Genomic DNA, 26,105 nt, shown 5'->3' with positions numbered 1-26,105 from the left:
CTTCATAATACCTGTACTTCAATTTAATCACTTCAATCTCCTGTTTTACAGAGCAAGTAAACCCAATTATTTTAACCTTTTCTCGTGATTTAAATAATAACTCGAGATTCATGTTATTTTTTGATGTCATCTGAATGCCGAGTGCCTTATAAAGAAAGCTTTTGAATAAACTCCATGCCAACTTCAATTCTGCCTACACGAATGGCATGCCGTAATGAAACCGTTAACACTCGGAACTAACTGGGGAATGACTAGTGCAGCTAAATGAGCATAAACCAGGGCTCAGCGCTGAACTTTGCATAGATCGATGGGATGGAAGATTCCTCTCCCAGCTATAAGGGTTTTTCTGTGTATGATCAGTTTGGTCAGTCTCTACCAGCCAAATGGTAATTACCGTTGGTTCCAGCAAGGAGCCAGGTTGGCTCTGGCCATGGTTCTGTTTCTGTGTGTGACCCATCCAACGCCTCCCTCCTCCTTACATCCTCAGTGTGTTGAAATCAAAGCTCATCGCACCAGCTCCTGAAATCCATCCCTACCTACGACCTCAAGGCTGTGGAATTTCATGCTTTGCTCAGCTTTCTCCTCCTCCTACAATCCACAGATTTTTATAACCCACGATTCATGACTTCCGAATGAACCTCGCCTTCTCTGCTACTCACCAACCCTGGACCTTAGTCCCTGAGCTTAGTGTCGTAAATGTACTAGACACAGACGCAAGCTGGATAACACAGACGGAGTCACCGGAACCTACCTCTCCTTGTTCTCCTCCGTCCCATCCATCCCTTCACCTTCCTGCTCCCCTTCCTCGCGCAGTTGCTCGGGATCAAACCTTCTCTCCTGCTTATCAGAGACTTTGCAAGCCACCAGTGAACTGATCTGAAATGGAGAAAACTCAATCGCTCTCTTCTCTAGTATTTATCACACAATGTCCCTCCATAATGTATTCACAGACTCAAACTGTGTGAGTGTTGGTGTAAGTGTATGTGTGAGTGTGCATGCACATGTGGGTTTTTTTCGTTCATGGGATGTGGGCGTTACTGGCAAGGCTGGCATTTATTGCCCGTCCCCAATTGCCACTTGAGAAACATAGAAACATAGAAAATAGGTGCAGGAGTAGGCCATTCGGCCCTTCGAGCCTGCACCGCCATTCAATGAGTTCATGGCTGAACATGCAACCTCAGTACCCCAATCCTGCTTTCTCGCCATACCCCTTGATCCCCCTAGTAGTAAGGACTATATCTAACTCCTTTTTGAATATATTTAGTGAATTGGCCTCAACAACTTTCTGTGGTAGAGAATTCCACAGGTTCACCACTCTCTGGGTGAAGAAGTTTCTCCTCATCTCGGTCCTAAATGGCTTACCCCTTATCCTTAGACTGTGACCCCTGGTTCTGGACTTCCCCAACATTGGGAACATTCTTCCTGCATCTAACCTGTCTAAACCCGTCAGAATTTTAAATGTTTCTATGAGATCCCCTCTCATTCTTCTGAACTTCAGTGAATACAAGCCCAGTTGATCCAGTCTTTCTTGATATGTCAGTCCTGCCATCCCGGGAAGGTGGTGGTGAGCCGTCTTCTTGAACCGCTGCAGTCCGTGTGGTGAAGGTGCCCCCACAGTGCTGTTAGGGAGGGAGTTCCAGGATTTTGACCCAGCGACGATGAAGGAATGGGCGATATATTTCCCAGTCAGGATGGTGTGTGACTCGGAGGGGAACGTGGAGGTGGTGGTGTTCCCATGTGCCTGCTGCCCTTGTCCTTCTAGGTGGTAGAGGTTGCGGGTTTGGGAGGTGCTGTTGAAGTGCTGGGTGCATGGGTGTCTGTGGTGTAAGTGTAAGTGTGCAGGTGAGTGGGTGTGTGAATGTGCGATATTTATATTGCCAATTACATTATTTTCAGTGGTGTACAAGAACACTCTGACTAGTCACTCTGAGCATGAGGAGTCAACGATATCACATATAACTGGTGTCAGCTGTGGCTCAGTGGGTAGCACTCTCGCCTCCGAATTAGGAGGTTGTGGGTTGAAGTCCCACTCCCGAGACCTGAGCACAAAATCTAGGCTGACACTCCTAAGGGAGCGCTGCACTGTTGGAGGCACTGTCAGAGGGGCAGTACTTGGGGAGCGCTGTACTGTTGGAGGGGCAGTACTGAGGGAGCGTTGTACTGTTGGAGGGGCAGTACTGAGGGAGCGCTGCACTGTCGGAGCAGTACTGAGGGAGAGCTGCACTGTCGGAGGGGCAGTACTGAAAGAGTGCTGCACTGTCGGAGGGGCAGTACTGAGAGAGCGCGCCGCACTGTCGGAGGGGCAGTACTGAGGAAGCACCGCACTGTCGAAGGGGCAGTACTGAGGGAGCTCTGCACTGTCGAAGGGGCAGTACTCAAGGAGCGCTGCACTGTCGGAGGTGCTGTCTTTCGGATGAGACTTTAAACCGAGGCCCTGTCTGCTCTCTCAAGTGGAGGTAGAAGTTCCCATGGCACTATTCGAAGAAGAGCAGGGGAGCTATCCCGGTGTCCTGGTCAGATTATCTGGACATTGCTGTTTGTGGGGGCTTGTGTGCAAACTGGCTGCCGCGTTTCCTACCTTCATCATCATAGGCAGTCCCTCGAAACGAGCAATACTGACTACAACAGTCACTGTCGTAATGTAGGAAAGGCAGCAGCCATAAGAACATAAGAAATAGGAGCTGGGGAAGGCCATACGGCCTCTCGAGCCTGCTCCGCCATTTAATAGGATCAGGCTGATCTGATCATGGACTCAGCTCCACTTCCCTGCCTGCTCCCCATAACCACTTATTCCCTTATCGGTTAAGAAACTGTCTATCTCGGTCTCAAATTTATTCAATGACCCAGTCTCCACAGTTCTCTGAGGCAGCAAATTCCACAGATTTACAACCCTCAGAGAAGAAATTTCTCCTCATCTCTGTTTTAAATAGGCGGCCCTTTATTCTAAGATCATGCCCTCTAGTTCTAGTCTTCCCATCAGTGGAAACATCCTCTCTGCATCCACCTTGTCAAGTCCCCTCATAATCTTATACGTTTCGATAAGATCACCTCTCATTCTTCTGAATTCCAATGAGTAGAGGCCCAACCTTCAACAATTTGAACACAGTAAACTCCCACAAACAGCAATTAGGTAATGATCAGTTAATCTGGTTGAGGGATCAATAATGGCCAGGACTCACTTGCTGTTCCATCAAACAGTGGCTGCGGGATCTTTTAAATCCACCTGAGAGAGCAGACGGGGCCTCGGCTTAATGTCTCATCTGAAAGATGGCACTTTTAACAGTGCAGCACTCCCTCAGTACTGCACTGGGAGTGTCTACCTGGATTTTGTGCTCAAGTCTTGAGTGAGACTCGAACCCACAACCTTCTGGATCCGAGGAGAGAGCGTTACGTAAGAACATAAGAATTAGGAGAGGAGTAGACCATATGGCCCCTCGAGCCTGCTCCACCATTCAATAAGATCATGGATGATCTTCAACCTTAACTTCACTTTCCTCCCCTATCCCCATAATCCCTTAATTCCCTTAGTGTCCAAAAATCTATCGATCTCTGTCTTGAACATACTCAATGACTGAGCCTCCACAGCCCTCTGGGGCAGAGAATTCCAAAGATTCACCACCCTCTGAGTGAAGAAATTTCTGCTCACTCAGTCCTAAATGGCCGACCCCTTATCCTGAGACTATGACTCCTGGTTCTAGACTCTCCAGCCCGGGGGAAACATCTCTCAGCATCTGCCCTGTCATGCCCTGTAAGAATTTTATATGTTGTGCAGGAGGAAGGGCATTAGATTCCTGAGGCATTGGGATCGTTTCTGGAGGAGGTGGGACCAGTACAAGCCGGACAGGTTGCACCTCAATAGGGCCGGGACCAATATATTCACGAGGGACGGGGTTTGCTAGTGCTGTTAGGGAGGGTTTAAACTAGCTTGGCAAGGGGATGGGCACCTACGAGTAGATTCAGAAGGGAGAAAAGAAAAGTTGGAAATGGAAGGCAGAAAATTAGTAAGCGAGTTTGGAAGGCAGAGGAAACAAAGGCTAGAAAATAGATGACAAGGGTGTTTGGCAGTGCTAAATGGTATATACTTCAATGCAAGGAGTCTAGGGAATAAGGCAGATGAGTTGGAGACACAGATAGACATGTGGGAGGATGATATTATAGCTAATACTGAGACATGGGTGAAAGAAGGGCAGGGGTGGCGGCTCAACATTCCTAGTTACAGGGTTTTCAGACGGAATAGAGAGGGGGATAAAAGAGGTGGTCACGGTATTGATTAAAGAAACAATTACATAGAAACATAGAAAAATAGGTGAAGGAATAGGCCATTCAGCCCTTCGAGCCCGCACCGCCATTCAATAAGATCATGGCTGATCATTCCTTCAGTACCCCTTTCCTGCTTTCTCTCCATACCCCTTGATCCCCTTAACCGTAAGAGCCATATCTAACTCCCTGTTGAATATATCCAGTGAACTGGCATCAACAACTCTCTGCGGCAGGGAATTCCACAGGTTAACAACTCTCTTGAGTGAAGAAGTTTCTCCTCATCTCAGTCCTAAATGGCTTACCCCTTATCCTAAGACTATGTCCCCTGGTCCTGGACTTCCCCAACATCAGGAACATTCTTCCCGCATCTAACCTGTCCAGTCCCGTCAGAATCTTACATGTTTCTATGAGATCCCCTCTCATCCTTCTAAACTCCAGTGAATAAAGGCCCAGTTGATCCAGTCTCTCCTCATATTACAGCCCAGCCATCCCTGGAATCAGTCTGGTGAACCTTCGCTGCACTCCCTCAATAGCAAGAACGTCTTTTCTCAGAATAGGAGACCAAAACTGAACACAATATTCCAGGTGAGGCCTCACCAAGGCCCTGTACAACTGCAGTAAGACCTCCCTGCTTCTATATTCAAATCCCCTCGCTATGAAGGCCAACCTACCATTTGCTTTCTTCACCGCCTGCTGTACCTGCATGCCAACCTTCAATGACTGATGTACCATGACACCCAGGTCTCGTTGCACCTCCCCTTTTCCTAGTCTGCCGCCATTCAGATAATATTCTGCCTTCGTGTTTTTGCCCCCAAAATGGATAACCTCACATTTATCCACATTATACTGCATCTGCCATGCATTTGCCCACTCACCTAACCTGTCCAAGTCACCCTGCAGCCTCTTAGCGTCCTCCTCACAGCTCACACCGCCCCAGTTTAGTGTCATCTGCAAATTTGGAGATATTACACTCTATTCCTTCATCCAAATCGTTAATGTATATTGTAAAGAGCTGGGGTCCCAGCACTGAGCCCTGCGGCACTCCACTAGTCACTGCCTGCCATTCTGAAAAGGACCCGTTTATCCCGACTCTCTGCTTCCTGTCTGCCAACCAGTTCCCTATCCACATCAGTATATTACCCCCAATACCATGTGCTTTGACTTTGCACAACAATCTCTTGTGCGGTACCTTGTCAAAAGCCTTCTGAAAGTCCAAATACACATCCACTGGTTCTCCCTTGTCCACTCTGTTAGTTACATCCACAAAAAATTCCAGAAGATTCGTCAAGCATGATTTCCCCTTCATAAATCCATGCGGACTTGATCCGATCCTGTCATCGCTTTCCAAATTCGCTGCTATTTCATCCTTCATGATCGATTCCAACATTTTTCCCACTACTGATATCAAGCTAACCGGTCTATAATTACCCGTTTTCTCTCTCCCTCCTTTTTTAAAAAGTGGTGTTACATTAGCTACCCTCCAGTCCATGGGAACTGATCCAGAGTCGATAGACTGTTGGAAAATGATCACCAATGCATCCACTATTTCTAGGGCCACTTCCTTGAGCACTCTGGGATGCAGACTATCAGGCCCCGGGGATTTATCGGTCTTCAATCCCATCAATTTCCCTAACACAATTTCCCGCCTAATAAGGATATCCTTCAGTTCCTCCTTCTCACGAGACCCGCTGTCCCCTAGTACCTTCGGAAGGTTATTTGTATCTTCCTTCGTGAAGACAGAAGCGAAGTAGTGGTTCAATTCGTCTGCCATTTCTTTGTTCCCATTATAATTTCACCTGAATCCGACTGCAAGGGACCTACATTTGTCTTTACTAATCTTTTTCTCTGCACATATTTATAGAAGCTTTTGCAGGCAGTTTTTATATTCCCTGCAAGCTTCCACTCGTACTCTATTTCCCCCCTCTTAATTAATCCCTTAGTCCTCCTCTGTTGAATTCTAAATTTCTCCCAGTCCTCAGGTTTGTTGCTTTTTCTAGCCAATTTATATGCCTCTTCCTTGGCTTTAACATTATCCTTAATTTCCTTTGTTAGCCACGGTTGAGCCACCTTCCCAGTTTTATTTTTACTCCAGACAGGGATGTACATTTGCTGAAGTTCATCCATGTGATCTTTAAATGTTTGCCATTGCCTATCCACCGTCAACCCTTTTAGTATCGTTTGCCAGTCTATTGTAGCCAATTCCCGCTTCATACCATCGAAGTTACCTTTCCTTAAGTTCAGGACCCTAGTTTCCGAATTAACTTTGTCACTCTCCATCTTAATAAGGAATTCTACCATATTATGGTCACTTTTCCCAAAGGGGCCTCGTACAACAAGATTGCTAATTAGTCCCTTCTCATTACACAATACCCAGTCTAGGATGGCCAGCTCCCTGGTTGGTTCCTTGACATATTGGTCCAGAAAACCATCCCCAATACATAGAACATAAGAATTAGGAACAGGAGTAGGCCATCTAGCCCCTCGAGCCTGCTCCGCCATTCAACAAAATCATGGCTGATCTGGCTGTGGACTCAGCTCCACTTACCCGCCCGCTCCCCATAACCCTTAATTCCCTTATTGGTTAAAAATCTATCTGTGATTTGAATACATTCAATGAGCTAGCCTCAACTGCTTCCCTGGGCAGAGAATTCCACAGATTCCACAGATTGAAGCACTGACCACACTTGATCAGCTCTGCTGGGCAGGCCATATAATTCACATGCCAGACACGAGACTCCCATAGCAATCGCTCTATGTGGAGCTCCTTCACAGCAAATGAGCCAAAGGTGAGCAGCGGAAATATTACAAGCCTCTCTCAAAGCCTCCCTGATAAAAGTGCAACATCCCCACTGACACCTGGGAGTCCCTGGCCAAAGACCGCCCTAAGTGCAGGAAGAGCATCCGGGAGGGCACTGAGCACCTCGAATCTAGTCGCCGAGAGCATGCAGAAATCAAGCGTAGGCTGCGGAAAGTGCGTGAGGCAAACCAGTCCCACCCACTCCTTCCCTCAACAACTATCTGTCCCACCTGTGACAGGGACTGTGGCTCTCATATTGGACTGTTCAGCCACCTAAGAACTCATGTTAAAAGTGGAAGCAAGTCTTCCTCGATTCCGAGGGACTGCCTATGATAATGATGATGATGTAGACCATAAGATTGGTGCCAGAATAACTGGTCATTATCACACTGCTGTCTGTGGGAGCTTGCTTGTGTGCAAATTGGCTGCCGCATTTCCTACATTACAACAGTAACTGCACTCCAACAGTACTCCATTGGCTGTGAAGGACTTTGAGACGTCCGGTGGTCATGAAAATTGTGATATAAATCTAAGTCTTTCTTTTTTTCTCCTCCTTTAAGACACTGCTTAAAACCTACCTCTTTGATCAAGCTTTTGGTCATCAGCGTTAATATCTCCTTATGTGGCTCGGTGTCAAATTTTGTTTAATAATCGCTCCTGTAAAGCTCCTTGGGATGTTTTACGGAGTTAAAGACGCTATATAAATGTCAGTTGTTGTTGGTGATTGTGTTGGCTTAGAACAATATCCTCTGTTGTGCAGTTATACACGTTAGTTTGATAGTGGCCCCAATCCACATAAGAACATAAGAATTAGGAACAGGAGTAGGCCATCTAGCCCCTCGAGCCTGCTCCGCCATTCAATAAGATCATGGCTGATCTGGCCGTGGACTCAGCTCCACTTACCCGCCCGCTCCCCGTAACCCTTAATTCTATTATTGGTTAAAAATCTATCTATCTGTGACTTGAATACATTCAATGAGCTAGCCTCAACTGCTTCCTTGGGCAGAGAATTCCACAGATTCACAACCCTCTGGGAGAAGAAATTCCTTCTCAACTCGGTTTTAAATTGGCTCCCCCGTATTTTGAGGCTGTGCCCCCTAGTTCTAGTCTCCCCGACCAGTGGAAACAACCTCTCCGCCTCTTATCTTGTCTATCCTTTTCAATATTTTAAATGTTTCTATAAGAACACCCCTCATTCTTCTGAACTCCAACGAGTAAAGACCCAATCTACTCAATCTATCATCATAAGGTAACCCCCTCATCTCCGGAAACAGCCTAGTGAATCGTCTCTGTACCCCCTCCAAAGCTAGTATATCTTTCCTTTAGTAAGGTGACCAAAACTGCACGCAGTACTCCAGGTGCGGCCTCACCAATACCCTGTACAGTTGCAGCAGGACCTCCCTGCTTTTGCACTACATCCCTCTCGCAATGAAGGCCAACATTCCATTCGCCTTCCTGATTACTTGCTGCACCTGCAAACTAACTTTTTGGGATTCATGCACAAGGACCCCCAGGTCCCGCTGCACCGCAGCATGTTGTAATTTCTCCCCATTCAAATAATATTCCCTTTTACTGTATTTTTTTCCCCAAGGTGGATGACCTCACATTTTCCGACATTGTATTCCATCTGCCAAACCTTAGCCCATTCGCTTAACCTATCTAAATCTCTTTGCAGCCTCTCTGTGTCCTCTACACAACCTGCTTTCCCACTAATCTTTATGTCATCTGCAAATTTTGTTACACTACACTCTGTCCCCTCTTCCAGGTCATCTATGTATATTGTAAACAGTTGTGGTCCCAGCACCGATCCCTGTGGCACACCACTAACCACCGATTTCCAACCCGAAAAGGACCCATTTATCCCGACTCTCTGCTTTCTGTTCGCCAGCCAATTCTCTATCCATGCTAATAGATTTCCTCTGACTCCGCGTACCTTTATCTTCTGCAGTAACCTTTTGTGTGGCACCTTATCGAATGCCTTTTGGAAATCTAAATACACCACATCCATCGGTACACCTCTATCCACCATGCTCGTTATATCCTCAAAGAATTCCAGTAAATTAGTTAAACATGATTTCCCCTTCATGAATCCATGCTGCGTCTGCTTGATTGCACTATTCCTATCTAGATGTCCCGCTATTTCTTCCTTAATGATAGCTTCAAGCATTTTCCCCACTACAGATGTTAAACTAACCGGCCTATAGTTACCTGCCTTTTGTCTGCCCCCTTTTTTAAACAGAGGCGTTACATTAGCTGCTTTCCAATCCGCTGGTACCTCCCCAGAGTCCAGAGAATTTTGGTAGATTATAACGAATGCATCTGCTATAACTTCCGCCATCTCTTTTAATACCCTGGGATGCATTTCATCAGGACCAGGGGACTTGTCTACCTTGAGTCCCATTAGCCTGTCCAGCACTACCCCACTAGTGATAGTGATTGTCTCAAGATCCTCCCTTCCCACATTCCTGTGACCAGCAATTTCTGGCATGGTTTTTGTGTCTTCCACTGTGAAGACCGAAGCAAAATAATTGTTTAAGGTCTCAGCCATTTCCACATTTCCCATTATTAAATCCCCCTTCTCATCTTCTAAGGGACCAACATTTACTTCAGTCACTCTTTTCCGTTTTCGGAGAAATACACTCCAGGAAATCCTCCTCCACCGCATTGCTACCAGTTAGGTTAGCCCAATCAATGTGTAGATTAAAGTCGCCCATGATTACTGCTGTACCTTTATTGCACACATCCCTTATTTCTTGCTTGACGCTGTCCCCAACCTCACTACTACTATTTGGTGGTCTATACACAACATCCACTAGCGTATTCAGCCCTGTGGTATTCCGCAGCTCCACCCATACCAATTTCCCACATCCAGGCTAATGTCCTTCCTTACAATTGCATTGATTTCATCTTTAACCAGCAATGCCACCCCACCTCCTTTTCCTTTCTGTCTATCCTTCCTAAATGCTGAATACCCTTGGATGTTGAGTTCCTAGCCTTGGTCCCCCTGGAGCCATGTCTCTGTGATGCCAATCACATCGTATCCATTAACTGCTATCTGCGCAGTTAATTCATCTACCTTATTCCGAATACTCCTCGCTTTGAGGCATAGAGCCTTCAGGCTTGTTTTTTTTAAAACACACTTTCACCCTTTAGAATTTTGCTGTAATGTGACCCCTTTTGTTTTTTGCCTTGGGTTTCTCTGCCCTCCACTTTTACTATTGTCCTTTCTATATTTTGCTTCTGCCTCCTTTTTATTTCCCTCTGTCTCCCATCCCCCTGCCATATTAGTTTAATTCCTCCCCAACTGCACTAGCAAACACTTCCCCTAGGACATTGGTTCCGGTCCTGCCCAGGTGCAGACCGTCCAGTTTGTACTGGTCCCACCTCCCCCAGAACCTGTTCCAATGTCCCAGGAATTTGAATCGCTCCCTTCTGCACCACTCCTCAAGCCACGTATTCATCTGAGCTATCCTACGATTCCTACTCTGACTAGCACGTGGCACTGGTAGCAATCCTGAGATTACTACTTTTGAGGTCCTACTTTTTAATTTAGCTCCTAGCTCCCTAAATTCGCCTCGTGGGATCTCATCCCGTTTTTTTTACCTATGTCATTGGTACCTATATGCACCATGACAACTGGCTGTTCAACCTCCCTTTTCAGAATGTCCTGCACCCGCTCTGAGTCATCCTTGACCCTTGCACCAGGGAGGCAACATACCATCCTGGAGTCTCGGTTGCGGCCGCAGAAACGCCTATCTATTCCCCTTACAATTGAATCCTCTTTCACTATTGCTCTCCCACCCTTTTTCCTGCCCTCCTGTGCAGCCGAGCCAGCCACGGTGCCATGAACTTGGCTGCTGCTGCCCTCCCCTGATGAGTCATCCCCCTCAACAGCACTCAAAGCGGTGTATCTATTTTGCATTTGTGAGAAGGGATGATATGTTAGAAGGATCATCAAATGAGGCCATATGGGTTGAACTGAAGAACAGAAAAGGGCGATCACACTGCTGGGAGTGTACTATAGACCCCCAAACAGTCAGTGGGAGGTAGAAGAGCAAATATGTAGGCACATTTCTGAGAAGTGCGAAAACAATAGGGCAGTAATAGTGACTGGGATGGAATTAGTGTGAAAAATATGGAGGGAGCAGAATTCTTAAAATGCATTCAGAACATTTTTAGCCAGTACGTAATCAGCCCAAGAGAGGGGGCGGTTCTGGATTTAGTTTTAGGGAATGAAACTGGGCAGATGGCAGGGGTATCAGTGGGAGAACATTTAGGTGCTAGTGATCATAATTCAGTTAGATTTAGGGTAGTTATGGAAAAGGACAAGGATAGACCAGGAATAAAAGTTCTCAATTGGGGAAAAGCTAATTTTACTAAGCTGAGATGTGATTTAGCCACAGTGGACTGGAAACAGCTACTTGAAGGTAAATCAGTGTCAGAGCAGTGGGAGGCATTCAAGGAGGAGATCCACAGGGTTCAGAGCAAGTATGTTCCCTTAAAGAAAAAGGATGGGATTAACAAATCTAGAGCTCCCTGGATGTCGAAGGACATACAGGGTAGGATAAAGAAAAGGGAGGCTTTTGACAGGTACCGAGGGCTCAATACTGCAGAAACCCTAGAAGAGTATAGAAAGTGTCGGAGTGAAATTAAAAAGGAAATTAGGAAAGCAAAGAGAGGGCAAATAAAATCACGGAAAACCCAAAGGTGTTTTATAAATACATTAAGAGCAAGAGGATAGCTAAAGAAAGGGTAGGGTCTATTAGAGACCATAAAGGTAATCTATATGTGGAGGCGGAAGATGTGGGTATGATTCTTAATCAATACTTTGCATCTGTTTTCACAAAAGAGACGGACAATGCAGACATTGCAATGAGGGAGGAGGAGTGTGAAATATTAGATGAAATAAAACATAGTATTGAGGGGTTATCATCTTTCGAAGTGGATAAATCCCCAGGCCCGGATGAAATGAATCCCAGATTGTTAAGAGAAGTAAGAGAGGAAATAACAGAGTGCTCTGACTATCATTTTCCAATCCTCTCTGGCTACAGGACTGGAGGCCTGCTAACATTGTACTGTTGTTTAAAAAGGGAGAAAGGGATAGACCGAGTAATTACAGGCCAGTCAGCCTAACCTCGGTGGTGGGAAAATTATTGGAGAAAATTCTGAGGGACAGGATAAATCTTCATTTAGAAAGACATGGATTAATCAAGGACAGTCAGCATGGATTTGTTAAGGGAAGGTCATGTCTGACTAACTTGATTGCATTTTTTAAGGAGGTAACAAGGGTCAATGAGCGTAGTGTGTTTAATGTAGTGTATATGGATTTTAGCAAGGCTTTTGATAAGGTCCCACATGGCAGACTGCCCATGGGATCCAGGGCAAAGTGGCAAGTTGGATCCAAAATGGGCTCAGAGGCAGGAAGCAAAGGGTAATGGTTGATGGGTGTTTTTGTGACTGGAAGGATGTTTCCAGTGGGGTTCCACAGGGCTCAGTACTAGGTCTCTTGCTTTTTGTAGTATATATTAATGATTTGGAGTTTAGTTTGGGGGTATGATTAAGAAGTTTGCAGATGATACTAAAATTGGCCATGTGGTTGATAATGAAGAAGAAAGCCGTAGACTGCAGGAAGATATCAATGAACTGGTCAGGTGGGCAGAACAGTGGCAAATGGAATTCAATGGCAGTTAGTCGAGGAGGCGGGAGCTCGGAGCAGCGCGAGTCCGGGGTCGGCGAGAGGCCTATAAAGGCCAGCGGGAGTCGAGCAGTTCGAGCAGTCAGTCGAGGAGGCGGGAGCTCGGAGCAGCGCGAGTCCGGGGTCGGCGAGAGGCGTACCGGTGCAGCTACAGGGAGAAGGCAAAGATACAAAGGTGACGTCACAGCCTAGGGGGTAAGTGATTGGCTGGTGATTGGTGAGTAGTTTTTCTTTTTCTTCTTATATTGGTCAGTAACTTTTAACATTGTTATTACCAGTTTAAGTGTATCTAAGGGTTAAGTCATGGCAGGAGAGCTCGGTCGGGTGTTATGCTCCTCCTGTACCATGTGGGAACTCAGGGACACTTCCGGTGTCCCTGACGACTACGCGTGCGGGAAGTGTGTCCACCTCCAGCTCCTGACCGACCGCGTTGCGGAGTTGGAGCTGAGGGTGGATTTACTCTGGAGCATCCACGATGCTGAGAATGACGTGAGTATCACGTGTAGTGAGTTGGTCTTACCGCAGGGAAAGGGTCCACAGCCAGATAGGGAATGGAAGACCAGCAGGAAGAGTAGTGCAAGGAAGGTAGTGCAGGGGTCCCCTGTGGTCATCCCCCTGCAAAACAGATACACCGCTTTGGGTACTGTTGAGGGGAATGACTCATCAGGGGAGGGCAGCAGCAGCCAAGTTCATGGCACCGTGGCTGGCTCTGCTGCACAGGAGGGCAAGAAAAAGAGTGGGAGAGCGATAGTGATAGGGGATTCAATTGTGAGGGGAATAGATAGGCGTTTCTGCGGCCGCAACCGAGACTCCAGGATGGTATGTTGCCTCCCTGGTGCAAGGGTCAAGGATGTCTCGGAGCGGGTGCAGGACATTCTGAAATGGGAGGGAGAACAGCCAGTTGTCGTGGTGCACATTGGTACCAACGATATAGGTAAAAAAAGGGATGAGGTCCTACGAAACGAATTTAAGGAGCTAGGAGCTAAATTAAAAAGTAGGACCTCAAAAGTAGTAATCTCGGGATTGCTACCAGTGCCACGTGATAGTCAGAGTAGGAATCGCAGGATAGCGCAGATGAATACGTGGCTTGAGCAGTGGTGCAGCAGGGAGGGATTCAAATTCCTGGGGCATTGGGACCGGTTCTGGGGGAGGTGGGACCAGTACAAACCGGACGGTCTGCACCTGGGCAGGACCGGAACCAATGTCCTAGGGGGAGTGTTTGCTAGTGCTGTTGGGGAGGATTTAAACTAATATGGCAGGGGGATGGGAACCAATGCAGGGAGACAGAGGGAAACAAAAAGGAGACAAAAGCAAAAGACAGAAAGGAGATGAGGAAAAGTGGAGGGCAGAGAAACCCAAGGCAAAGAACAAAAAGGGCCACTGTACAGCAAAATTCTAAAAGGACAAAGGGTGTTAATAAAACAAGCCTGAAGGCTTTGTGTCTTAATGCAAGGAGTATCCGCAATAAGGTGGATGAATTAATTGTGCAAATAGATGTTAACAAATATGATGTGATTGGGATTACGGAGACGTGGCTCCAGGATGATCAGGGCTGGGAACTCAACATTCAGGGGTATTCAACATTCAGGAAGGATAGAATAAAAGGAAAAGGAGGTGGGGTAGCATTGCTGGTTAAAGAGGAGATTAATGCAATAGTTAGGAAAGACATTAGCTTGGATGATGTGGAATCTATATGGGTAGAGCTGCAGAACACCAAAGGGCAAAAAACGTTAGTAGGAGTTGTGTACAGACCTCCAAACAGTAATAGGGATGTTGGGGAGGGCATCAAACAGGAAATTAGGGGTGCATGTAATAAAGGTGTAGCAGTTATAATGGGTGACTTTAATATGCACATAGATTGGGCTAGCCAAACTGGAAGCAATACGGTGGAGGAGGATTTCCTGGAGTGCATAAGGGATGGTTTTTTAGACCAATATGTTGAGGAACCAACTAGGGGGGAGGCCATCTTAGACTGGGTGTTGTGTAATGAGAGATGATTAATTAGCAATCTCATTGTGCGAGGCCCCTTGGGGAAGAGTGACCATAATATGGTGGAATTCTGCATTAGGATGGAGAATGAAACAGTAATTTCAGAGACCATGGTCCAGAACTTAAAGAAGGGTAACTTTGAAGGTATGAGGCGTGAATTGGCTAGGATAGATTGGCGAATGATACTTAGGGGGTTGACTGTGGATGGGCAATGGCAGACATTTAGAGACCGCATGGATGAATTACAACAATTGTACATTCCTGTCTGGCGTAAAAATAAAAAAGGGAAGGTGGCTCAACCGTGGCTATCAAGGGAAATCAGGGATAGTATTAAAGCCAAGGAAGTGGCATACAAATTGGCCAGAAATAGCAGCGAACCTGGGGACTGGGAGAAATTTAGAACTCAGCAGAGGAGGACAAAGGGTTTGATTAGGGCAGGGAAAATGGAGTACGAGAAGAAGCTTGCAGGGAACATTAAGGCGGATTGCAAAAGTTTCTATAGGTATGTAAAGAGAAAAAGGTTGGTGAAGACAAACGTAGGTCCCCTGCAGTCAGAATCAGGGGAAGTCATAACGGGGAACAAAGAAATGGCAGACCAATTGAACAAGTACTTTGGTTCGGTATTCACTAAGGAGGATACAAACAACCTTCCGGATATAAAAGGGGTCAGAGGGTCTAGTAAGGAGGGGGAACTGAGGGAAATCTTTATTAGTCGGGAAATTGTATTGGGGAAATTGATGGGATTGAAGGCCGATAAATCCCCAGGGCCTGATGGACTGCATCCTAGAGTACTTAAGGAGGTGGCCTTGGAAATAGCGGATGCATTGACAGTCATTTTCCAACATTCCATTGACTCTGGATCAGTTCCTATGGAGTGGAGGGTAGCCAATGTAACCCCACTTTTTAAAAAAGGAGGGAGAGAGAAAACAGGGAATTATAGACCGGTCAGCCTGACCTCAGTAGTGGGTAAAATGATGGAATCAATTATTAAGGATGTCATAGCAGTGCATCTGGAAAATGGTGACATGATAGGTCCAAGTCAGCATGGATTTGTGAAAGGGAAATCATGCTTGACAAATCTTCTGGAATTTTTTGAGGATGTTTCCAGTAAAGTGGACAAAGGAGAACCAGTTGATGTGGTATATTTGGACTTTCAGAAGGCTTTCGACAAGGTCCCACACAAGAGATTAATGTGCAAAGTTAAAGCACATGGGATTGGGGGTAGTGTGCTGACGTGGATTGAGAACTGGTTGTCAGACAGGAAGCAAAGAGTAGGAGTAAACGGGTACTTTTCAGAATGGCAGGCAGTGACTAGTGGAGTGCCGCAAGGTTCTGTGCTGGGGCCCCAGCTGTTTACATTGTACATTAATGATTTAGACGAGGGGATCAAATGCAGTATCTCCAAATTTGCGGATGATACTAAGTTGGGTGGCAGTGTGAGCTGCGAGGAGGATGCTATGAGGCTGCAGAGTGACTTGGATAGGTTAGGTGAGTGGGCAAATGCATGGCAGATGAAGTATAATGTGGATAAATGTGAGGTTATCCACTTTGGTGGTAAAAACAGAGAGACAGACTATTATCTGAATGGTGACAGATTAGGAAAAGGGAAGGTGCAACGAGACCTGGGTGTCATGGTACATCAGTCATTGAAGGTTAGCATGCAGGTACAGCAGGCGGTTAAGAAAGCAAATGGCATGTTGGCCTTCATAGCGAGGGGATTTGAATACAGGGGCAGGGAGGTGTTGCTCCAGTTGTACAGGGCCTTGGTGAGGCCACACCTGGAGTATTGTGTACAGTTTTGGTCTCTTAACTTGAGGAAGGACATTCTTGCTATTGAGGGAGTGCAGCGAAGGTTCACCAGACTGATTCCCGGGATGGCGGGACTGACCTATCAAGAAAGATTGGATCAACTGGGCTTGTATTCACTGGAGTTCAGAAGAATGAGAGGGGACCTCATAGAAACGTTTAAAATTCTGACGGGTTTAGACAGGTTAGATGCAGAAAGAATGTTCCCAATGTTGGGGAAGTCCAGAACCAGGGGTCACAATCTGAGGATAAGGGGTAAGCCATTTAGGACCGAGATGAGGAGAAACTTCTTCACCCAGAGAGTGGTGAACCTGTGGAATTCTCTACCACAGAAAGTAGTTGAGGCCAATTCACTAAATATATTCAAAAGGGAGTTAGATGAAGTCCTTACTACTCGGGGGATCAAGGGTTATGGCGAGAAAGCAGGAAGGGGGTACTGAAGTTTCATGTTCAGCCATGAACTCATTGAATGGCGGTGCAGGCTAGAAGAGCTGAATGGCCTGCTCCTGCACCTATTTTCTATGTTTCTATGTTTCTAATGTGGAGAAGTATGAGGTAATGCATCTGGGGAAGGCTAACAAGGCAAGGGAATACACATTAAATGGTAGGACATTGAAAAGTGTAGAGGAATAGAGGGACCTTGGAGTGCAGGTCCACAGATCCCTGAAGGTAGCAACAACAATGTGTATTTATATAGCGCCTTTAATGTAGTGAAACATTCCAAAGTGCTTCACAGGAGTGTTATGAGATAAAACAATTTGACATTGTTGTGTATCTGTAAAGAATGCACTCCCATGTTCCGCCACCAGGGAGCGCATCCCCTGAAGTCCCAAGGGATCCCAGCATCCCTTTGGAGCACTGTATATAAGCCGGCCCCTAAGGCCTGTTCCTCACTCTGGAGTGTCTTAATAAAGACTGAGGTCACTGTTACTTTACCTGTGTGCAGTCTCATCTGTGTTAGGAACACAACAGACATCAAGCCTCATAAGTACAAATTAGTGCACGTGACCAAAAGCTTGGTCAAAGAGGTATGTTTTAGCGTCTTGAAGGAGGAAAGAGAGTTAGAGAGGCGGAGAGGTTTAGGGAAGGAATTCCAGAGCTTGGGGCCTAGGCAACAGAAGGCACAGCCACCAATGGTGGAGCAATTATAATCAGCGATGGCCAAGAGGGCAGAATTAGAGGAGTGCAGACATTTCGGGAGGTTGTGGGGCTGGTTGAGATTAGAGACGGAGGGGCGAGGCCATGGAGGGATTTGTAAATAAGGATGAGTATTTTGACATCAATACGTTGTTTAACTGGAAGCCAATGTAGATCAGCGAGCACAGGGGTGATGGGTGAACGGGACGGTGCAAGTTAGGACACGAGTTTTCGATCACCTCTAGTTTACGTAGGGTAGAATGTGGGAGGCCAGCCAGGAGTGCGTTTGAATAGTCAAGTCTAGAGGTAACAAAGGCACGGAAGAAGGCTTCAGCAGCGGATGAGCTGAGGCAAGGGCGGAGACGGGCGATGTTATGGAGGTGGAAATAGACTGTCTTAGTTATGCTGGGGAAAGCTCATTTCAGGGTCAAATATGACACCAGGGTTGCGAACAGTCTGGTTCAGCCTCAGACAGAAGTTGGGGAGAGGGATGGAGTCAGTGGCGAGGGAACGGAGTTTGTGGCGGGGACCGAAAACAATGGCTTTGGTCTTCCCAATATTCAATTGGAGAAAATTTCTGCTCATCCAGAACTGGATGTCGGACAAGCAGTCTGACAATTTAGAGACCGTGGGGTGGTCGAGAGAAGTGGTGGTGAGGTAGAGCTGGGTGTCAGCAGCGTACATGTGGAAACTGACGCTGTGTTTTCGGATGTGGTTGATAATGAAGAGGAAAGTCATGGACTGCAGGAGGATATCAATCTAGTGGTCAGGTGGGCAGAATAGTGGCACTAAGTAAGATAATGGGACTAAAGGCAGATAAATCCCCTGGACCTGATGGCTTGCATCCTAGGGTCTTCAGAGAAGTAGCGGCAGGGATAGTGGATGCATTGGTTGTAATTTACCAAAATTCCCTGAATTCTGGGGAGGTCCCAGCAGATTGGAAAACTGCAAATGTAACATCCCTATTTTTAAAAAAAAAGGAGACAGACAAAAAGCAGGAAACTATAGACCAGTTAGCCTAAATTCTGTGGTTAGGAAGATGTTGGAATCCATTAATAAAAAAGCAGTAGCAGGACATTTGGAAAAGCAAAATTCAGTCGGGCAGAGTCAGCATGGATTTATGAAGGGGAAGTCATGTTTGCCAAATTTGCTAGAATTCTTTGAGGATGTAACGAACAGGGTGGATAAAGGGGAACCAGTGGATGTGGTGTATTTGGACTTCCAGAAGGCATTTGACAAGGTGCCACATAAAAGGTTACTGCACAAGATAAAAGTTCACTGGGTTGGGGGTAATATATTAGCATGGATAGAGGATTGGCTAACGAACAGAAAACAGAGTCGGGATAAATGGTTCATTCTCTGGTTAGCAATCAGTAACTAGTGGGGTGCCGCAGGGATCAGTGCTGGGACCCCAACTATTTACAATCTATATTAATGACTTGGAGGAAGAGACCGAGTGTAATGTAGCCAAGTTTGCTGACGATACAAAGAAGGGAGGAAAAGCAATGTGTGAGGAGGACACAAAAAATCTGCAAAAGGACATAGACAGACTAAGTGAGTGGGCAAAAATTTGGCAGATGGAATATAATGTTGGAGGTTATGCACTTTGGCAGAAAAAATCAAAGAGCAAGTTATTATTTAAATGAAGAAAGATTGCAAACACAAAAGGATAGTATGCAGGTACAGCAAGTGATCAGGAAGGCCAATGGAATCTTGGCCTTTATTGCAAAGGGGATGGAGTATAAAAGCAGGGAAGTTTTGCTACAGTTATACAGGGTATTGGTGAGGCCACACCTGGAATACTGCGTGCAGTTTTGGTTTCCATATTTATGAAAGGATATACTTGCTTTTGAGGCAGTTCAGAGAAGGTTCACTCGGTTGATTCCAGAGATGAGGGGGTTGACTTATGAGGAAAGGTTGCGTCGGTTGGACCTCTACTGATTGGAATTCAAAAGAATGAGAGGTGATCTTATCGAAACGTGTAAGATTATGAGGGGGCTTGACAAGGTGGATGCAGAGAGGATGTTTCCACTGATAGGGGAGAGACTAGAACTAGAGGGCACAATCTTAGAATAAGGGGCCGTCCATTTAAAACTGAGATGAGGAGAAATTTCTTCTCTCAGAGGGTTGTGGATCTGTGGAATTCGCTGCCTCAGAGAGCTGTGGAAGCTGGGACATTGAATAAATTTAAGACAGAAATACCCAGTTTTTTAAACGATAAGGGAATAAGGGGTTATGGGGAGTGAGCAGGGAAGTGGACCTGAATCCATGATCTGATCAGCCATGATCGTATTAACTGGCGGAGCAGGCTCGAGGGGCTATATGGCCTTCTCTTGCTCCTATTTCTGATGTTCTTATGTTCTAAATGGAATTTAATTCGGAGAAGTGTGAGGTAATGCACTTTGGGAGGGCTAAGAAGGGTATACACATTAAACGGTAGGCCACTTAAGGGGAGTGCTTGTCCACAGATTCCTGAAAGTAGCAGGTGGATAAGTTGGTTAAGAAGGCATATGGAATGTTTGCCTTTTTGGCCGAGGCATAGAATACATCATAGGCAGTCCCTCGTATTGAGGATGACTTGCTTCCACACCAAAAAGGGATGAGTTCACAGGTGTTTCAATGAAGGACCTAATATTCCAGATCCAGATCTACATGTTGAAGGGTGGAAGATGCCTGTGCGTGGATTTTTTAAATGTGTAATGGCCGTTGCACATCAGCCACCACACGGGCTTGACAGAGCTAGGTCTTGGTCCAGTGGCAAGGATTAGTCAAGACGACAAGGGATGTTATGCTTAAACTGTACAATACTCTGGTTAGGCCACAGTTGGAGTACTGCGTGCAGTTCTGGTCGCCGTATTATAGGAAGGATGTGATTGCACTAGAAAGGGTGCAGAGATTTATGAGGATGCTGCCTGGAATGGAGAATCTTAGCTATGAGGACAGATTGGATAGGTTGGGTTTGTTCTCATTAGAACAGAGGAGGCTGAGAGGAGACCTCATTGAGGTGTATAAAATTTTGAGGGGCCTGGATATAGTGGATAGCAAGGGTCTAGTTCCCTTGGTGGAGGGGTCAATTACGAGGGGGCATAGTTTTAAGATCGTTGATGGAAGGTTTAGAGGGGATTTGAAGGGGGGGCTTCTACACGCAGAGGGTTGTGGGGATCTGGAACTCACTACCTGGAAGAGTGGTGGATGCAGAAACCCTCACCACATTTAAGAGATGATTGGATGGGACCTTAAAGTGCCGTAACCTGCAGGGTTACGGACCAAGAGCTGGTCAGTGGGATTAGACTGGATGACCTTTTGTTGGTCGGCGTTGATACGATGGACTAGTTTCGATCGCCTGGATGGGGCGGAGAGGAATTTTCCCAGATTTTTTTCCCCCAGTTGGCCTGGGTTTTTTGCCTCCCAGGAGATCGCGTGGCTCCGGTTCGGGTAGAGTGTAGAATGTTGCGGTACAAGGGATGTCATGTGTGAGGCGGACTGGTTGGGCTGGATGCTGTTTACCTTTCTGCCATTGTTCATAGGTTTTTATGTAACCTTCAGGGCTGCTGACCAAGGACACGATGGGCCGAAATGGCTTCTTTCTGCGCTGTAAATTTCTGTTTCTATGATGTTGCCAAGGAGCAACATATAGATGAGAAATAGGAGGGGGCCAACGATAGATCCTTGGGGTACACCAGGGGTAACGATGCGGGGGCAGGAAGAGAAACTGTTGCAGGAGATTCTCTGGCTACAGTTAGATAGTAAGAATGGACTAAGATAGGTAAGAGGACTAACAAGACAAGAGAATACTCATTAAATGGTACGACACTGAGAAATGTAGAGGAACAAAGGGACCTTGGAGTGTATGCTCACAGATCCCTGAAGGTAGCAGGCCAGGTGGATAAGGTGGTTAAGAAGGCATACGGGATACTTGCCTTTATTGGCTGAGGCATAGAATACAAGAGCAGGGAGGTTATGCTTGAACTGTATAAAACACTGGTTCGGCCACAGCTGGAGTACTGCGTGCAGTTCTGGTCACCACATTACAGGAAAGATGTGATTGCACTAGAGAGGGTGCAGAGGAGATTTACGAGGATGTTGCCTGGATTGGAGAATTTTGGCTATGAGGAAAGATTGGATAGGCTGGGGTTGTTTTCCTTGGAACAGAGGCGGCTGAGAGGAGACCTTATTGAGGTGTATAATATTACAATGGGCCTGGATAGAGTGGATAGGAAGGACCTATTCCCCTTAGCAGAGGGGTCAATAACTAAAGGGCATAGATTTAAAGTAATTGGGGAGAGGTTTAGAGGAAATTTCTTCACCCAGAGGCTGGAACTCACTGCCTGAAAGGGTGGTAGAGGCAGAAACCCTCATCATATTTAAAAATACTTGGATGTGCTGTTGGAGTGCCGTAACCTGCAGGGCTACGGACCTAGAGCTGGGAAGTGGGATTAGGGTGGGTAGCTCTTGGTCGGCCAGCACGGACATGATGGGCCGAATGGCCTCCTTCTGTGCTGTACATTTCTATGATTCTATGAGATTACCTCTCATTCTTTTAACTCCAGAGAGTAGCAGCCCAATCTACTCAATCTCTCCTCACAGGACAATCCTCTCAGCTCAGGAATCAATCTAGAGAGCCATTGCTGCACCCCCTCTCAGGCAAATACTTGTATATCCGTCCTTGGGTAAGGAGACCCAAACTGTGGTTTGGAGTGGATTGCTACTCTGGAGGACTCCGATAGATTCGGGATTCGTGCTGAATTAGCCAATCGCAGCCGGGGTGGGACTCGGGTGTTGTAATCGGCCTCACTGTCCACAGCTGGAGAAAGGGAGAGCAGGGAGAAGCAATCAGCCACAGTTCCTGCTCCAAAGCAGCTAATCAGTGCCCCCTGATGGTAGGTGCACCCAGGTGGATGGTGGACAAGGACAGGAGCAGCTTGCAGCCATTCTCCCCATGGTCGATTAGCCTGCCAGGACTCACACATGAAGAGTGGCTGACTGGGAGAGGCATTGGAGGGCAGCAATGGCAGTGTACCCCAACAAGATCAGTGCCACCAGCAAAGAAACCAGGAGCAAAAATGAATGATAAAGGAAGAGAATGGCAGATGTTGAAAAGATTCCAGTAAATCGTGTGGGCAATGAGAAATGAATGAGAGAGAGAGAGAGAGAGAGAGAGAGGGGAGGAGGGAGAGATGGAGGGAGAAAGGTAGGGATAGAGGGAGGGGGAGATATAGTGAAGGGAAGTACGAAGTAAGAGGGGGAGAAGTAGGGAGAGGGAGAGAGACAGGGAAAAAAGGGGGGGAAGGGAGAAATAAAGAGGGAGAGAAGCAGTGGGCAATGGAGTTATTTGGAGCCAGGCTAGGAAGGTCAAGGTCGGGAAGCAGCTTGTGGGGAGAGGAGGCTGAGGGAAGAATGCGGTTTGGGGAGGAGCTGTGCTGGCAAGGAGTGTAGTCTCGATGGCAGGACAGTGAGTCAGGCAGGAAAGACCCGGTCATAATGTATACAGCTTTGCAAACATTGCAGCGCTAAACTTCTCGGCCTCTCTGACCAAGCTTTCAGTCGCCCTCCCTAAAATCTCCTCCTTTGTTTCGAGGTTGGTTTTGGTTTGAATGGCCCCCCTGTGTTATCTGAGTGTAGAGGGCACTCTATAAACACAAGCTGTTGATGCTGCAACATTTACACAAACTCGTTACACCGTTCCACAAACAGATTTCTCTTTGACCTTATTATGCTGAATGTTGAAATAATTAATAAATCAAAATGGTTGCAGGGGAGTGGCCAAAGGACCATGGGAGATTAATTGTTCAGAAACAGGGCTGATTAAACAAGTCAAATGAGATTGCAATAGCATTTGGAATACATCATTCTAATGGGTTAATTCTAGGTCGAGGAGTCTGATTGTGCAGAAAACTCCTACTTTCGCAACAATTGTTTTTTTGTCTGACGAAGCAATGGGCTCGTTGCTTCCGGATCTGGAACATTCTCCACTGAATAGTCCCAAATCACTGCATCAAGCCAAACAGAATTAACAAAATAACACAAGGACTGGGGGTGGCTGTAAACTCACCGTTTCCTGGCTCATCTATGAATGGGATCCCGCACAGTGCCAGGCGTTCCCGTGCCGATCAATCAGTCCCAGAACTGTCCTGACTGTGACACTGAAACAACGCACACAGTCACACTGGAGGAATGGCCAGTCACCCGGGAACTAAAGCTATCTTATCAGTGCCCAGAAAGTGCAAAGTACATCAGACCTTGCCTCGAGCAGAAGACGTTTCAGAAGCTTTGCCTCTGAACTAAGCAAGCACTCACACAAAAGCACAACACCGCGGATGCTGGAAATCGGAAATAAAAACAGAAAAATGCTGGAAACGCTCAGCGGGTCAGACAGCATCTGTGGAGAGAGAAACAGAGTTAACATTGCCCGACCTGCTGAGTGCTTCCAGCATTTTCTGTTTTTATATATCAGACATAGTGGGCTGGATTTTTTTCTCTGTTTTTGTCCAGGAGGGGCGGCAATGAGCTCTGCCGGGCGAACGGCTAGCTCCCAGCGCCCCGCTGGGGTTTTCGGGGCCGGTTTGGATGGGGCAACGGAGCATTACGCCCGGGAGAGACGAGCCACTGTGTAACACCCCTGGTTGTGACATCGGCTCAATTTTCGGCTCCTGTCCGACCCGTAGCGCCCCCTGCTGGGACCGCCTGGGAAAGCGGGTGCTCCGAGCTGTAGCTGTAGCTGTCCACCTCAGGGAAGTGCGATTGCCTTTGAGTTTATTTTTCTTGTGATTTATGTTGTGGTGGTGTGTGTTATTTATCGGGAATGTTTTTGGTGTTTTTCTCTCCCCAGGCCTCTCTCAGAGCGCTCCGAGGCCGGCTGTTTAGCTCAGGATTTTCGCTTGCTCAGCTGGCCGAGCAGACAGAGTGGTGCACACCGCCTCCCTTAGCGCTCCGCCCCACAGTCAGGGCCCAGCTGACTGAGGCGCAAACTGTTCCCAGGCGCAAACTTTACCGCCCCGAAATGAGTAAAGCCAAAAATGCAGCCCACTTTAGTATGAGCAAACACTCACATAGGTTGGGAGCTTGTTTAGCTAGCAGAGGTTTCTTATGTTTCACAGTGCACATGAACATCGCTGAACCCAGCAGTGCATTGTCCAAAGGGACCGGACTTGGCGTGCCATTCCCACCCTGGCAGTCCAGTACTCCGATGTTCACACCTTGAGAGTAGAACGCAGAGGGTAAAGCAAAAGCTGCTGGCCTCCAACCCGTGTGTGGAGACCGGGGGGCTGTGTTGGGACTGTGCATCCTGTGCAACAGCATGGGGACTCGGAGCCAGTCTTTATTGATCACTAGCAACTTCACCTTTATATCACCGAATACAAACATGCTTGTTTACATAAGAACATAAGAAATACGAGCAGGAGTCGGCCATACAGTCCCTCGAGCCTGCTCCGCCATTCAATAAGATCATGGCTGATGTGATCATGGACTCAGCTCCACTTCCCCGCCCACTCCCCATAACCCCTTATTCCCTTGTCGTTTAAGAAACTGTCTATTTCTGTCTTAAATTTATTCAATGTCCCAGCTTCCACAGATTTACAACCCCGAGAAGAAATTTCTCCTCATCTGTTTTAAATGGGCGGCCCCTTATTCTAAGATCACGCCCCTTAGTTCTAGTCTCCCCCTTCAGTGGAAACATCCTCTCTGCATCCACCTTGTCAAGCCCCCTCATAATCTTATATGTTTCGATAAGATCACCTCTCATTCTTCTGAATTCCAATGAGTAGAGGCCCAACCTACTCAACCTTTCCTCATAAGCTAACCCCCTCATCTCCGGAATCAACCGAGTGAACCTTCTCTGAACTGCCTCCAAAACAAGTATATCCTTTCGTAAATATGGAAACCAAAACTGCACGCAGTATTCCAGGTGTGGCCTCACCAATACCTTATATAGCTGTAGTAAGGCTTCCCTGCTTCTATACTCCATCCCCTTTACAATAAAGGCCAAGATACCATTGGCCTTCCTGATCACTTGCTGTACCTGCATACTATCCTTTTGTGTTTCATGCACAAGTACCCCCAGGTCCCGTTGTACTGTGGCACCTTGCAATCTTTCTCCGTTTAAATAATAACTTGCTCTTTGATTTTCTTCTGCTAAACTGCATGACCTCATACTTTCTGACATTATACTCCATCTGCCAAATTTTTGCCCACTCACTTAGCCTGTTTATGTCCTTTTACAGATTTTTTGTGTCCTCCTCACACACGATCGGACATGGGTGGATCTGACCCCAGGTTAGGTCGGTAGAATTTGGTGTCATTATCCAGTAAACTGCAGGGGTCCCCAAGAGAAACACCGCCCTTGTGTGTAATAGTACGCAGCAGCTTCCAGTATAACTCCAGGCCAACTCCCAGTCTGGCAGCAGAGTGGGGTGGGGTGAA

General features: G+C 46.8%; 1 protein-coding gene across 5 annotated transcripts in view; it reads right to left on the bottom strand.

Annotated features, from left to right (window-relative positions):
* The window catches only part of LOC139277674 (tyrosine-protein kinase HCK-like), a 71,924-nt gene extending 47,971 nt beyond the window's left edge, over window positions 1–23,953 (bottom strand). For 3 of the 5 annotated variants that reach the window (XM_070896476.1, XM_070896480.1, XM_070896477.1), the window contains exons 1-2: window positions 23,737–23,953; window positions 752–876 (exon numbers count right to left, since the gene is read on the bottom strand). In XM_070896476.1, coding sequence (XP_070752577.1) covers window positions 752–876; window positions 23,737–23,751 — 140 coding nt within the window. In that variant the 5' untranslated portion in view covers window positions 23,752–23,953. Of the gene's footprint in view, window positions 1–751; window positions 1,157–23,736 lie in introns of those variants that run through there. The other 2 variants (XM_070896478.1, XM_070896479.1) reach the window with 2 other exon arrangements.
* Window positions 23,954–26,105: the final 2,152 nt, after the last annotated feature.

The sequence above is a fragment of the Pristiophorus japonicus genome, chromosome 12 (assembly GCF_044704955.1).
Source record: "Pristiophorus japonicus isolate sPriJap1 chromosome 12, sPriJap1.hap1, whole genome shotgun sequence".
Taxonomy (NCBI): domain Eukaryota; kingdom Metazoa; phylum Chordata; class Chondrichthyes; family Pristiophoridae; genus Pristiophorus; species Pristiophorus japonicus.
The sequence above is the reverse complement of the archived record's forward strand: the minus strand, read 5'-3'. Positions and strand labels throughout refer to the sequence as shown.